The sequence below is a fragment of the Trypanosoma brucei genome (assembly GCF_000002445.2).
Source record: "Trypanosoma brucei brucei TREU927 chromosome 11 chr11_scaffold02 genomic scaffold, whole genome shotgun sequence".
Taxonomy (NCBI): Eukaryota; Euglenozoa; class Kinetoplastea; order Trypanosomatida; family Trypanosomatidae; genus Trypanosoma; species Trypanosoma brucei.
Window position 1 is genome coordinate 27,887 of NT_165287.1, and position 15,436 is coordinate 43,322.

Genomic DNA, 15,436 nt, shown 5'->3' on the forward strand with positions numbered 1-15,436 from the left:
CAGACGCCCAACTTTTTAGCAGCAACGACCCGGCAGCAAGCTGCAGCGAAGCAACAGCGCCAGCCGGGACTGAACCACCAGGAAGCACAAAGCGGATAAAGCACACACTTTGCCAGGCGCTAAAAACATATAAAGCTTCCCTGGGAAGCACAGATGCGATTTCCGGCCAGGTACTTAAGCATAGCAACCTCGTGCTTAACTACCTAAGGAACTGCATCCCAAAGTACTCCAACATCAAAAAGCCTGAAGATGCAATAGAGGCGAAGGCTTTAATAGAATTTGTGGATAAAACATACGGCGAAAGCAACGAAAAGTTCAAAGAAATGTTCGTCACTCCACTCACAACAGCCAAGGCAGCAATTCGCTTGAATGAAAAAACAGAGCCGAAAGAAATCGCGAACATGGTGTCAGTGGAAGATAGAGCCGCAGCAATAAGCCACAATGAAGGTATGAGAAACGCCAAGGAACTTGAAGCCGACAAGAAGAATACAGTAGCCACTCCAGCAACAGATCTGGCCAAAAAATCAGAGGATTGCAAAGGCGAAAAAGACGAAACTAAATGCAACAATAAGGGTGGATGCGAATTCAAAGATGGGGAGTGCAAAATCAAAGTGACAACAGCAACAGAGACAAATGGCAAGACTACAAACACCACAGGAAGCAATTCTTTTTTCATTAAAACTTCCCCTCTTTTGCTTGCATTTTTGATTCTATAATTAATTGTTAAAGGGTTTTTCCTCAAATTTATGAATTTATAAAACTTGCTATTTTGAGAAAAATTGGTACACCTATTGTAACACGATATATTTTAAGGATTTTTGACGAAAGGTTCAAGACTATTGAGAATTATAGTATAATGTGTATCACGGTAGCATATGTGTACAAGGTATTATAGTTGTAGGGTATGAAAATTGATTTCTATTCTCATTTGGTTAATCTTGTTTATATTATGGATATTGGTTAGTTTATAATAATAACAATTTTAGTAGTGTGTTGTGAGTGTGTATATACGAATATTATAATAAGGGTGGTGGTTGTACAAACCTAAAAGTTAAGAAAAATAGAATCACTTCAAACAATTGCATAGGCAAATGTGAATACGAGAGGGAGTGAGCAATGGAAGGGGAGAGGAAAGGAAATCGTGTATTTGCAGTGCCAAACTCAAAAACTTCGACAGTCATAGACTTACACATTGGGATAAAGATAATAAAGAAAAGGGAGTGGCATGGTTCAGTGTATATATTGATGAGATAGACATTTTCTCTGCAATGAAAGTAAAAGAAAGCTAAAAGAAAGGAAATAGTTTCGAGGGAAATAAATGGATGAGCTAGACCACGGTGCAAACGCACATGATACAGGAGGCGCAAACATCGATATCAATTATTTTGCTTACAAGTAGAGAGATGGACATGCAGAGAAGAAAATAGTTGGACCGTAGTTTTTAGTCTGATGATGCAACACAACGTAAAATGTTGAGAACAGGGGGCGGCAATTGTTGAATGGATGAGGGATATTTAGTGTCGCAAGGAATAAAGAAGTGGGACACAGGGAAAGAGAGAGTAGAGCCTATTTTGAACTTAATACGTAAACTAATTGAATACTATCAGCTATTATCACTGGAGGATTTCCGTTTTCATTCGTATGTAAAACCTTGGCAAAACAACCACACCAGAGCTTTATAGGGGGAAAGTGTATCAAGGCAATTTTGTAGAAAAGAAAAAACCACAACCTTCATACACGAACCTAATTGTGCTGCAATACTTTTTTTTTTAAATTTTCTTCGTGCCTTCGTGAGAGTTTCCCCCCACTGGCGCGGCCATCAGCCATCACCGTAGAGCCCTGAGATGCTATCGGTCTGGCAACTGTGGTAGAGTCTCCCTTTTTTTATTCAGCCTAACACACTCTCTATAATTTTTGTTGTAGCTCCACAGTTGAACGGAATACAGCAGATGGGGCGAGAAGCCCCCCACCCCAGACTCTCCCAAAGATGTCAATTAGCAATCCTTTTGTTTTGATTTTTGTTATTCGTTTATTATTCTCTCCCCCTCTTTCTGTTTGTGTTGCTTGTTGATTGCATACCTCCTCTGTCTCTGAGGGTGTCTGGACTATTCCTGCGTCCGGTGCTTTTCCTGCTAGCTACACTCTCGGCAATAAGGGGGGAAGTTGCAGAAGGGAGAGTGGGTTGTATGACTGTTACATTAGGTGAGGACTTCACCTGCGGCCGGCTCCGTTCAACCGCAATGAGAAACTGTGCCAGCCTTTTAGAGAAACATATATCCTGCACACACACACACCTTCTACCGCAAACCCGACACGTAACTCCTTCAAACTGGGACAGCTCATCAAGTGCAGCGACGTTTCTTCGCAGTCGCCGCGTTGGCTGGTAACAGCACGCTCTACCTTCATACCGTGCATCTTCTTTTGATGTAGGGTGAGGCCAGTTTTGCTAGCACACTGCCTTCCGCATGTCGGGCACACCAACATGGATGTGTTTGTATGCGGGGAATCAGTGGCACACAATTTTGTGCTTTTGCTGCATTTAAGCTCGACTCCCTCACCTTTGTGGAAAGCCTTACAGTGTCGGATGAGGGAGTTCCTGCAACTGAGCACTTTTTGGCACACACCACACTGCACCTCGCCTTTCCCCGGGACGTCAACGTTTCCCTCACGGGTACACTTACGAGGGAATTGCACCACCACCACGGTACCGTCCTCCGTCACTATGCTCTTATGCTTGAATTTCTTGTGTAGTGACAGGGAAGAGCGTGTACCGAAGCTCGCCTCGCACAGGTCACATTTAAACGGCAGCTTCCGTGTATCCTGAGAGGCTGGCGCTGCTGGGACGCTACCATCTCCTTGCACTGAGTCCTCGTTCTCTCGCCTCCTTTTCACGCGGCAACTACCGCTACCTATGCCATGTATTGTTCTAAGGTGGTGTAATAGTCGGCCTGGCACTGCGAATTTGGAGGCACATAGTGTACAATGAAGCACCTGCGGTCTCATCGGGACTCGTGTGCTCGATGGTAAAGGAACGATCGCCACCACTGGAGGGGGCTCCGGGGGGATATCCACTGCAGGTGTTACATCGTCGTATTTGATCCTCCGGAGGGCATCAGCTCGCACAAAGCCGTTTTTGTTTACCATATGCGTTACAGCACTCGAGCGGCATTGGTATGTGGTATCACATTCCGTACATTTGGTCGGTTCGGAGGTTCTCTGAAGAGTGCGTGTCGCAACAGTTGGGGTTGTTTGTGTTTGTATTGTTGGCCCTATCGCTGCATGTTTCTGGTTACACCATCGGCACTGTGGAGACACACTCGGGTTGATCTTTCGCAACATCCATCCATAGTATCTTGAAGACCCAACACGAAAGCGTGCCAGTGCCGTTTCTTCTTCCCTCGTTAGTTCTTCTTTATGTTTTGTTGGAAAGTGGTTGCCAGTGATACCAAACCTATGAGTGTTCTCATGGACTTCTTCCGACCTAAGCACTCGCTTCGCATAAGCAATGATGTCGGGGATCCATGTGTCTCGCAAGTGTGGTAAACCAGCGGCCTTTTTGGTCATGTCATCGCAAACCTCATTCCGTTTCACGCCACAATGGACGAACACAAATTGCAGTCGGATAAGCACCTTCCTTCTCTGAACTTGAAGCAGAAGCCTCCATAGTCGTCTCAGAATTGGGTCCGTTACGGCTAGGGGGCCTGTCTGCAGTGCTTTTAACATTGACAGCGAGTCAGAGAAAATAGACAACCTGCTCGGTGTGCTTCTGCATACCGGAAGCCATTTCAGCAGCCGTTGCAGTCCTATCTCTAATGCTACGCATTCCGCTCTGTAACTGCATGAGAGTTCCCCTGCTCCGGTCTTGGGTGCACGAATCAGCGCTCGCTTCTATAGAGCAGGGCAGCTGCCTCGGACTTCTCACCGAGGGACACGGATCCATCAGTCCACAATTCGTAGTGCTCTCGCCGCGGTGGCTCCTTCCCCCTCCGTGCAAAATGCCGTTCAATCCACTTTTCGGAAGCCTCTCTTTTGGCATCGTCAGGGTCATCAGCGCACGCAGGCTTTATCTGCGTGTGAAATAGTGATCGGCAGCTGTGGCGGAGCGTCGATGTCTCTAGTAGGTGCTCGCGTGGCTCAATGCGGAGGTGAAGGTAAGACCGCATGGTGCGGGAATGTAGGGCTTTGACTAGATGTTTGCTGTGGTATACTTCCTCAGCACTGCGCCGCAAACATCCGCCTCGTGACTCACACATCAGCATGAATTTCATGCTGCGCACAAGAGTGGTCGTCTTGAGTGGCAGGAGGTTTGCCTCCAGCAGAGAGTCCTCTTTGCGCGTCCCATGGGGTATGCCAGCTATGATGCAACTGGCTTTGTGTTGTGCTGCTGAAAGGAGGTCCCGACTTCGTTCCGAAGCGTCCCAGTACCATACCTCAATGCCATACATGGTGTGTGCCTGTACGAGTGCTAGATAAAGAGCTCTCAACACTTGTCGTCTTGGCCCCCATGTAGAAGCTTATATGGCTGCTATCTGCAGTAGTCTGAAGTTCATCTTGCGTCTCGTTTCGGCCGCATGTGTTTCCATCCCTTGCAGACACTGGAATGTTACTCCTAGAAGCTTCGGTGTCCCGTCAGCTCCTATTCTTTCGCCGTCCAGTTGCAATGTAAGGGGGTGGCGCTCTGTACACCCGAAGAGTGTGCACTTTGTTTTCGCTATATTGACAGACATGAAGTACTCTTTTGACCACTGTAACATCACGTTTAGGCCGCATTGTAGTGTGTGGTTGATGACATCCCTCTCTGTGTGCCTCGCAAGAGCGTCAGGTCGTCTGCAAAGAATCCGTGCTGCAGTAACGGCACTTCTGCAAGGCGTTGGCTCAACGAGTTCATGACAATAATGAACATGATTGGGCCAAGGACAGTTTCCTTGTGGCACTCCTCGCTCAAATGTTCTGCTGCTGGAAAGCTTCTCCTTGAATCTCACTCTGCCAGTTCGGTTACTCAGAAATGATACGCACCACTTCACAATGTGGGGTGATACCTTCATTCTGTGCATTTCCCTCGCAATTTTGTCGTGGTCCACTGTATCAAATGCCTTCTCGTAGTCGACGAATACAGCACCCGTACGATATTGGTGCGTGGGACGGCAGAGGGCAGCGCGGACGTGCAGGAGTTGTTCGAGTGTTGAGCATCCGGGGCAAAAGCCTGATTGCTGCGGCGTCAGCTGGGACTCAACAGTGTCTCTAAGTCTCGCGGCAATTATGCACTCCATGACTTTGCAGAGACAGCTCGTGAGCGTCACAGGCCTGTAAGAATCGAGGTCCTCCCACTTTTTTCCGGCCTTCAGGATGGGGATGATAACACCAGTCTTCCATGCAGACGGCACGACTCCCGTTCGTAGGCTCTCATTGAATAGCCTCAGAACAACATTCAGTGCTGTTCTACCGAGATGTTGCAGTGCCTCGTTGTATAAGCAATCAGGTCCGGGTGCGGATCCACTCGGAAGCAGTTTGATCGATCTCCGTAGTTCAGCCATCGTGATGGGACTGAACTCACTCGCTATCGTCTTTATGGGTGCCGGTGGGTGTGAGTCGGGGTGCCTTCTTGCGCGGGACGAGTACAGTTTACTGAACCTCTCAGCTTGACGGTAGTCCGTGATGGCCGCGTTATCAACAAGCACAGCCGGTGTGGTTAGTGGTCGTGGTGCATATACCTTCTTGACAATGTGCCAACTGCAGCGGTCTGACACCGCAAGTCTGGAGCATAGCGTGCTCCATCTCTTCTTTGTGGTACGGTCCAGGATCTGCTTACGCGTGGCTACCAACTTTTCCCTTCTGTGGGAGGGTCCGCATCCAGCGATCTCTTCATCGAGTTTCGGGAGTGTATGTGTCCAATGTGGTGGCGTTGCTCTGCAGCCACGGGGGACGGAGACCTTCGTCGCAATGCGGATGGCGGAGCTCAATTTCTGTTCCAGGGTGTTGACGTTCTTCTCTCTACCAATTTTCCTGCAGAGCTCGTCAACCTTGAGACGGAAATTCCTCCAGTCAGCTTTTAGCCATGCGTACATGGGCTTTCGAAGCCGCGGGCAACTCAGTGCATCTGTGTCGTCTCCAACGATAACGTCGAAAAATATGTGATGGTGATCGCTATCGGGAGAATACAGCGATGTCCACGTGTACACTGTGCAATTCCTTCACAGTGTCACATCAGGGCTGGACTCCCCGTGGTGGCGTGCGTACCTGGTGCACTCACCAGTGTTGCAGACCAGAAACTGGTTGTCAATGCACCACTGTGTGAGGGTTTCACCCTTGGTATTTGGTGAGCTCGCGCGATCCCATGCCAACGCGTGTACGTTAGCGTCTGCACCGATGAGCTGGACACCGTCAGTCGACAGAAGCGTATCTATGTCATTTTCCGTGAAGTTGTGTTTTGGTGGGATGTATGCCGACGTGACGGTCAGCGCCTTTCCATGTGTAAGGTGAATTGTTCCATGCACTTGTTCAATGCGACCAACAACGGCCATACCGGTCTCGACTGGTAGGTCTTCCCTCACTAGTATTGATACACCACCTCCTTTGCAGTTACGAGCTATTCCGTGATGTTGGTAGCCATCAACGCTAAAGCAAGCGGCTTCTCAAGGCGTCATCCTTGTCTCGCTCAACAGACAAAAGGCGATCCGCTCATCAACAAGGGTTTTGTGGAGTGCTAATCTCTTTCCTTGAGATAGCCCGGCGCAGTTCCACTGCATCCCGCGCAACGACAGGCCGGGATTCTCTTCCACATCACCGGACAGCAGCATCTTAGTGCGGATGATATTGCTGATGGCACGCTGGCACGTGCCTAGGGACCGACAAATGAAAAAGTGTGTGTCCCAGCAAGACGCTGCTGATCCCTGTGCTGTATGATGCCGTAGCCGGAGCAAAGCAGTGTTCCCCATGAAAGGAACGCTGCTGGATCTTGGCTTCCCCCGATGATACGGGGTACTGGACCCTGGCACCACGTTGAGGTGGCCGGCATCGCCAGGGAAGAAAAGAAGTCAGTTGTTACAGATGCCAAGTTTAATTTCTTCGATGAGTTTCTCGTTTCAATTATAAAACATGCCACACCTTATCTAAATCCAAAATTTCAACATTTATGATCCTTAGTGGCCTCTATTAACTTAACTAATGTAGCTACCCCATTTGACCTGTACACTAATATTATTATCCCCATTGCTGTCCTCCGAATCATTTACATGAGTTAACAAGAGTAGCCATATTCATATTTGCTGTGAAACTGCGCATGTACCATATCTTTTCTTTTCCTCACCATTTCCACTTATTTACTGCCTTTTTGCCGTGGCTCTGGTATATCCTATCATTATCATTATCCTTTCTATTATAACCCTAAATAACATCAATACAGAAAAAAAACTAAAGTAGTACAGGACTACTTTTTCATTTTTTCACTCTGCTAATTGTTCCCATAGTTCACCATGATACATATTACTTGAGTTATAAGATTTAAAAAAATCTCAATATTTTCATTAATTTGCGTAGTTTTATCAAAAAGTATTTAAAAATATCAATCTTTAAAAAATTCTGTCAAAGTAGAAAATATTTCGTAAATTATATATGATTAAGAAAAATTCTTATAGTGCTATAATACTTAAAATGATACAAACCCATAAAAGCGGAAGATATCAGAGGCAATTTCTTACTGACGAGAAACCTGGAATATTTGCAATCTTTTCCTTCCCATTGGCATTTATCATTTTCGCATGCGGTTTTATTGTCTTTGTGTTGTTTGCATTGTTGCCGCCTGGCTTTGTCTACTGCTGGTTTCGCTCCTTCTGGCGGGCCAGCCGCCGCTGTCTGCTTCCCTGACTGCGGTATGTGCATGTAAGCTATGTTATCTGCTAGTTTGCGCTTGGCTTCTACTGCCTCCTTGATGCTTTCTAACCTCATTACTGCACTCTCGTGTTCGTGCAGTCTGTCCGCTACCGTTTTTAAATTCTTGAGCCAGCTGATCTGCTCTGTTGGGTCCCCTGTCGTCGTTGTTATTGTTGTGTACTTGACGCACATGCCCTGGCCTGTTACGCCCGAGCAGCCTGTTCCGAGGTAAGCACCGAGGTAAGCGTCGCTGGCGGTTTTTCTCACGAGGTGAGCGACGTCACTTATTCTTCTTGTTAGTTCGGCGGCCGTTAGTTTAATTTGTGTATTTGTGTTGCACAGTTGTTTCACGTCTTTCATGGCGTCATCACTTGGGTTTGAGTTGGCTGTCCACGTGTTTGTTAGTGCGGCGGAGCCGCTGCACGCTTTGCCTGCGTTGGAGCTGTTGCTGCCGTCGGTTGCACACACACATATCAGCGTTGCAAATGCCGTATTTGCTTTTGCCGCACCCCCGTCGCCTGCGCAATTCGCACTCCTCGAGCCACCTGGGTTTGCCGAAAACGCTTTGTACGTTGTGCCCGTGAATCCTGGCTCTTCATCCTGCCCATACACCGCCTTGTTTATCGCCTTGTGAAGTTCATCGTCGCTTATTAATTTTTTTCCTTTCGCCAGCTGCTTTGCTGACTTGTCGAGGGCCATCGCCTCCGCCGCCAGCGCTTGAATGTAAGGCCGGAGATGGTCTCGTGCTCTGCTGCTTGGCGAGTTCAGCTTGTACTTTTTTTCAGTGTTTGTTCGTTTGCTGTCTTCCAAGAGATTTTCAGCGGCTTTGGCCCACACTGCCCATTGCTGCGTCCAGTCTGTCCCTTCCGGTAGTTTTTTTTTTGTTTAGGTCTCTCGGTTTGTCCCGGTTTTCGTCGTCTCTGAATTCATTTATCCATTCTTCTGTTGAGGCTGACATGTTGAGCTCGAATATTTCCTGCAAGTCGCTTCCTTCTGCAGGTTGGGTCTTCGCTACTGTCGCACGTTTGCCAGCTAACTCAATCAATGCGCATAGTGATGCCCTTTCCCGCTGGTTTGCGTCGGCCATGATGTTTCCGCGTGCTTGTCGGCGTAAGTACAGCGTTAAAAATATTGGAAAAAATACTTTTCCGAGCATGGTAGACTGCGTTTGTGCCTTGCTTAGTGGATTGGAGGGCTACAGAGTGCATTTGAAAAAGTATGTCCGTTGTGGCTGCTTCCTCCAGATCCCACAAGTGTATCAGGTACTTGTCCTTATTTAGCGTTGCAAATTCTTCTAGTTTATATAATTCTACTACATTTTACTTCATAACCTAGTGAAATACGTTTGTACATCACATCGGCTTTTTGGCAGCCCCTTTTAAATAAATAAATAAATAAATAAATAACCGGTCCTTTGAATAAAGCTATTAGCAAGAACAGGCTTCTGTTGCTATTTGGTTGTAACATTGTCTCAACATACCGGTGTCTCTTGAGAATGTCCCGTTGTGCTTGGACATCGATGGTGGAAATCCCAGCCTTGCCGCCAACCAGCAGTCTGCCAAAAGTATGTTCCTGTCAGCAAGTTCCTCTGCCGGCTGCGAGACCGTCTTTAGTAACTATTGCGTAAAGATCGTGCACCCTGGTGTTTAGCCATCTTCTGGTAGCCGTATCGTCGGGAGTCCTTGAATCACTGTAGTTTGCTGGTCCAACCTCTAAAGTTTATTCTTATATTATTGCTTTTTTGGAAGTATACTCGGCTCCACATTATTTTTCCGCGATGGGTTTTTGCAGGTTTAGCGGCTGTTGCTGTTTAAATGGGTTGATCATGCGCCAAATGTAAGCTTAGTGCGTCTGCAATGTTTATTTTCCTCTATTATTTCATGTCGTTAAACTTGGCTCTAAAGAAAGCTGTAAAAAGTTCAAAATACTGCTTAAGAACAATTTTTCTTTACTGCATTTTACCATGTAAGGTAGACTCATTTGCGGTCTTTCAAGCAACATCATTTCTGGCCACTAAATCAGGCATTTGAGGTACATTTAAACCCTTTAAATTGTCGAACCTAGAAAAAATGAAACGTTTCCCTCTATCTAATAACTTTGCCTGGTCGGGTTGGTATAAGGGTTACTAGGAATCACTGTCTGTAGGCAACTTTGAGACGAAGTAGCAGTTTTTTTTTCCTTCACTGTTTTGATCAATTCTCCACTTGTTGTTCTCCTTTATAAATGTACCTGTATTTTTATCACAAAGTGCAAGGTCGTGTCTACATATCATCTGTGCGGTTGCGCGTGCTTTGCTACCTTTCGTAATTCTGATTCGTGACAAAGTTTTCGAGAAGTCACATAGCTTTATTAGGAATATTATCTGCTGCAGATTGCCGCACAGCCAAGATATTGTTTTAACAAGAAATAACTCATTTTTCTAAAAAATATTGTGAACGTACCTGTAATGGTGCTATTGGATGCCTTCCACTTGCGCTGTTTCTTTATTTAAGTTCTAGCGATCACCTTTGGCCACTACACTGAACTATTTCTCTTGTTCTTTTTCCCTCCCACTTCATCATCTCGTTGTGTTTGATGTTACCTATGAACATGATTGTATTCTAAACCTCGCATATTCCATACACCTCTCCCCCTTGCTGTCTTTCTGTTTTTTCTCTATTAATATTCTTTGTTATTTTTCCTAGCCAGTTACTTGTTAACATTCCATCCTTTTAATTCTGTTAAGTGCTAATATTTTTCCGGGTATTTCGTTTTACTTCCACTATAACATTAGCATTCACACACTCATAACACTTTCATCTCATTATTATTATTTATTATTATTATTACCCTAACTAATATTTACTAAAAGAAATCTGATAAACAAAATTAGGGTACCGCTAAATTTTCATACCATATCACCTTACTATATTACAGCCATAGGCTATTTTTATACCATAATTTAGTATTTTCTAAATCTGTACATTTCGCAAGGTTTTACAAAATTATTAAAACATATCGAAATTTACCAATTTTAACAAAATATCAAATTTTTATAGAGTTTGAAAAACATCTTTATAATGCTAAAATCATTTCATACTCAAGAGAGAAGCAGTCATATGAGAAATATTATTATTTTCCAGATAACTAGAGTCCTGGCACTTGCCTTTAATCCAACCGCAAACAGCTTTTTTGTCTTTTGGGATATCGCCTTTTACTACAGCACATTCTTCAGGTGTTTTGGCGGCACCACACTTGTCTGTTGTTGTTTCAGTTCCTCCACCTGCTTGAGTTGCTTGTTGTTCTGCTGCTTTTACTGAGTCTAATGAGCATTTTTTATTTGTTTCAGTTGCTTTTTCTTCCCATTTTCAGGGTTCTGTGCATTTGTCTTTTGATTGAAGTTTGTTGCAAGATTCCTTTGCTTCTTTTTCTTGCGGTGCTCCTGTGACCGTGTTGGGTTTGTTGGTTGCTGCTGCACTTATCGCTGCTACTTTGCTGAGCGTTAGGAAATTGTACGTTTGCCAAGCCGATGTGTTGGTTGCTTGTAGCGCCGCCTTTGCTGCTTCCACCTCTCTTGTCCCAATTGCTGCCTGCTCCAGTTTATCTCTGGCGTCGAGTAACTTCCCAACCCATTCCAGCTTACCTATTGGGTGTTTGTTAAGTTTTGCCGAGTAGTCTATGCATGTGGTCGCAGACTCCGCGCCAGTGCAGGTTGCTGCCGCGTTGTTTCCAAGTTTGTTGTGGGCGTTAGCTCTGTCCGTTATGCCTTTGCCAAGGGCGCTCTGGAAGTTTGCCAGAGCTGCCGTGACCGTGTTTACTGTTTTTTCTGTGTCAGCTGAGGCTCTCTTACAGTGGGACTTTATGTCGGTCCATGCCTGCAGAGCGTTGGCTGCGTCGTCGGCTGCGCTGGTATACCGTGTTGATCCTATGCCGGTCCCGCAGATATTGGCCCCGTCTGTTGCTCCGGAGCAGAGGCAAACGAGATCGGCTGTAATGGTTTTGCCTGGGCCGTGAGTGCCTCCGCCGGCGCACATCTGGGCATGGGCTGCGAAATCGGTTTGCTTGGCATCTCTTAGGACGGCGTCGCCGATTGCAGCTTGTGCCAATGCCTTCCTTGCGAGGCTCAGATGCCCCTCGATGTCAGCTGTCGCTTTCCTAAGGTTTTCCGCTGCTGATTGCGCTTGTTTCCTGATGTCCCCCAGTTGCTTGTGTACTTCTTTCTTCAGAGCTGATTGTTCCGGCCGCTTTATTTTCTGGTTACCTTTTTCGTCCTTGTGGTTTGTTAGTTCTGTTTTGGCTTGCGTCCAGTCCTCTTCTGAGGCACTGTATTCCCAGTATGTTTTGTTAGCAAACAGTGCGTCGTCTGCGGTAGCGACAAAAAGATGAGTTACATCCGATGGTATGGTTGGTGCCGCCGAATTACCAGTGTAACGCTCCGCTGTAATAGTTCCTGTTGCCGCATTGTACGCTTCGCATAAGGCTGAGAAACCAACGGCGTTTTCGTCGTTCGCTTTTCTTTTCAACGATGCCGCGGATAGTACGAGCGACAAACAAAATATTAGCAGCGCTTTCTGCCTGGGTTCGGTGCAGCGGTGTGACATGGTTGAACGTTATGTAGATTACAGTGTGAAATGGCTTACTTGAGTGTATAAAAATAAATGAGTTGTTATGAGGTGGTTCTCCTCTCGTGTTGCCAGTTGCTACGTGGATCTTGGCAGTGATTGCCTTGCATCTATTCTTTTGTCTTCAACGATGTTGGTTGCTTCGCCTCGTTGATAAAGGCAATCACAGACCTATAATTTTTCTCCTTCAAAGAAATCCACTTCTATAAATATATCCCCAGAAACTTCCCGACACTCAAAATCCTATTTCCTTCCATCTATTATATACGTTTGAACTTTACCCTAAAATCTCTCAGGCTAAACTGCATCCTTTCCAATTACTTATACCAAGTAAGATTTTTCACAATCAGTCTTACTTTCTCCTCCCATGCAATTGGATGCCCAGGAAAATAAATGAATTCAGCCGCTCAAATCCCACCACTGTTTGTAATACAAAAGAAACTCTCTCGAAAATCCAATCCAATCATTCCTCTCTCCAAAACAAATCTCTGTCCAGCAGCTTCCGCCTGAATTGCACTCCAAATTAGTAAAGGCTTGTAAATACTCTGCTCTGACCACCATTCCAAGCGGACATTTCAATAACTCCCAAAAATGCATATTCAAATATCTTAAATGCCCATACTCTGGCTATTAAACCTCCTCCACTAAGATAAGGTTTTCCACTTGTTTGTGACATAAGTTGATGAGGCAACTTCTTATCCTCTTCTTTTCTGTAACCGAAAATAAACAACTAGTAATATCCCTCCATACTCTTATTGTAAATATCCTCCTCTCTAAACTTATCTTCATTTTCTGCAGTATTTTTTATAAAATATTCCACAGCACTCTCATACTTATTTCCATCACTAACAATAACATCAAACCCATTAACATTTATTACAATATCCTCATCACATGCATTCTGTATCTCAAAAACTTCCATAAACCATCTGGGCCTTTTAACATGGCTATACAAACTTCAGATCGCAACTGTAATAATTTCAAGATGGCTTAGTTTGGCACTCAATATCAGCCTACACCTTCTTGAGTTGTATGAGTTTGTACAACAGCCACAAACGCTCTGTGATTCTTAGGTTGATTCTCTGTCACATTTGTTTTGTTATTTGCTTCATCTTGATGTGATATTGCACTTAAACACACTAAATGTTATAGCAACATTAAGAGTAAAGTTCGCAAGACGCCGAATTTTACCTCCTAGGAAACTTTCAAAATTTGAAAAATATGTAATAAAAAAATAAATGGCTTAGGAAAAGGAGATATAACCACAAGGAGAATTTTAATTTTGAACAAGTTTCCAATTCTGATAAGAAAATATACTTCTCTGTTTCTAAATCTAAAATTTCAACATTTATGGTCTGTAGTGGGCTCTTTTTTTTTTACTAACGTCACTACCCCATTTGACCTGTACACTAATATTATTATCTCCATTGCTGTTCTTTAAATAATTTACATGAGGTAACAAGAGTGGCCATATTCACATTCTTTCTGAAATGCGCATGTCCCGTACCTTTTTCTTTCTCTCCCTGTCCGCTTACTTACTGTCTTTTTGCCTTGGCAATGGTATATCTGCTACTATTGCTACAGTCCATTTACTTTTAAACACTGTTTTTATTATAATTTTAGCATGCACACTCACAACAGTCTCCTATTATTATTATCATTATTATTATCATTATTATCACTATTACTGCTCTTATTATAATATAGTATGTACACTCTCCCAACACACTCCTATCATTATCATTACTATTATTATTATTATAAACATAACTAATATTTATAATATAAGCAAATCAAAATAGCACCCGCTTTTTATGCCCTATTATCCTATTAATTTACTTCCAGGCGCCTCTATCGTACAAAGATTTCATATTGTTGAGTTTCAAAATTTAATATTCTGAACAGTTTCCACATTTTCACTTAAAAGTGTTAAAATGCAAAAAATTTTAGTGCGTTTCATAAATTTATAAAATTCAGTATAAGTCCATATAATATTAAAATACTACAATCATTTTAAATTCAGAAACTATCAGGGCGAATTTTTGTTTACTAGAATAGAAGAATCTTTGCAAGTTTCGCCCTACAACTTACAATCTGGAGATTTGCAGTCATCCTTTTCCTTATCTTTGCATTTCTCCTCTTTCTTTTCTTCTGCTTTCATTCCCTCTTTGAGTTTGCATTTTCCTTCTTTGTGTTCTCAATCTGGGTCTGCTGTTCATTTACTTTGTTCTGTGTCTTCTTTGCATTTTTCTGTAGTTTTTGATTCTGTAGTGGTCTTAGGTTTAGCTTGTTGTTGTCTGCTGTTTTCTTTCCAGAAAACAACTGCTATTGCTTCACCAAAATTTGCAGTTTTAGAGACTCCTACTATGTCTGGGTTGCCGTTTGTGGAGCCCACATTGCACGTTATTTTGTCATTTTTTAAGGGTTCAATGAACTCCTTGTTGATATCGCTTGTATCTGGTCCGTATACTTCCGTTATTGCGGCTACCCAGTCCCCGTCTATTGCCGTTAGAGGTATCGATCCCTTCGTGAGAAGGAATGCTATCTTCGCTGCCGGTGACCCTTTGGCTATTTGCTTGCGCGTCAGACTTGCTGCTTTCGCCTCTGGTTTTATCAGGACTTTTTTGGCTTCGCACACCTTGTTTAACAGTGTCTTTTCTGAAATTACTAGTTTAAGCGGCTGGTCGTTGACGACGCAGCTCGTGTCGTCCGGTCCTGTCTTTCCTAGTGCTTGTTTGGCTGGCTGCGTTATTGCCGCCGGGGATTGACTAGGCTTTGCTCCTACACCGTGAGTCACTGACCCTTTCGTTTCCGCGTTTGCTCCACAGTATCCGGCTTGCTTAGCGCCGGCTGTACTGACGCTCCGGCGCTGCTCTGCATGTGGATGTCAAATGAAAGCTGCATGGGTTTGAGTTCACTGTTTGGCGTTAGTGCTAGGTGCTTTAGTTCCGCTATTTCAGTGCTGA

At 44.4% G+C, this 15,436-nt stretch overlaps 1 protein-coding gene and 3 pseudogenes across 1 annotated transcript, besides 7 other annotated features; 1 reads left to right on the plus strand and 3 right to left on the minus strand.

Annotated features, from left to right (window-relative positions):
• On the plus strand, nt 1-716 carry Tb11.v4.0051 (variant surface glycoprotein; the record flags this gene model as incomplete). The annotated part of the gene is made up of 1 exon (XM_823003.1): nt 1-716. A coding segment is annotated over one exon (716 nt), but the record flags the coding sequence as incomplete, so codon positions are not given.
• Nucleotides 717-1,762: 1,046 nt separating this feature from the next.
• Nucleotides 1,763-1,996: a repeat region.
• Nucleotides 1,763-7,025: a repeat region.
• Nucleotides 6,774-7,025: a repeat region.
• A 580-nt stretch (nt 7,026-7,605) lies between these two features.
• Tb11.v4.0052 lies at nt 7,606-9,120 on the minus strand (annotated as a pseudogene).
• Nucleotides 9,121-9,248: 128 nt separating this feature from the next.
• Nucleotides 9,249-9,275: a microsatellite.
• A 1,396-nt stretch (nt 9,276-10,671) lies between these two features.
• Nucleotides 10,672-10,697: a microsatellite.
• Nucleotides 10,698-10,925: 228 nt separating this feature from the next.
• On the minus strand, nt 10,926-12,476 carry Tb11.v4.0053 (annotated as a pseudogene).
• Nucleotides 12,477-14,116: 1,640 nt separating this feature from the next.
• Nucleotides 14,117-14,170: a microsatellite.
• A 32-nt stretch (nt 14,171-14,202) lies between these two features.
• Nucleotides 14,203-14,232: a microsatellite.
• Nucleotides 14,233-14,655: 423 nt separating this feature from the next.
• Tb11.v4.0054 lies at nt 14,656-15,432 on the minus strand (annotated as a pseudogene).
• Nucleotides 15,433-15,436: the final 4 nt, after the last annotated feature.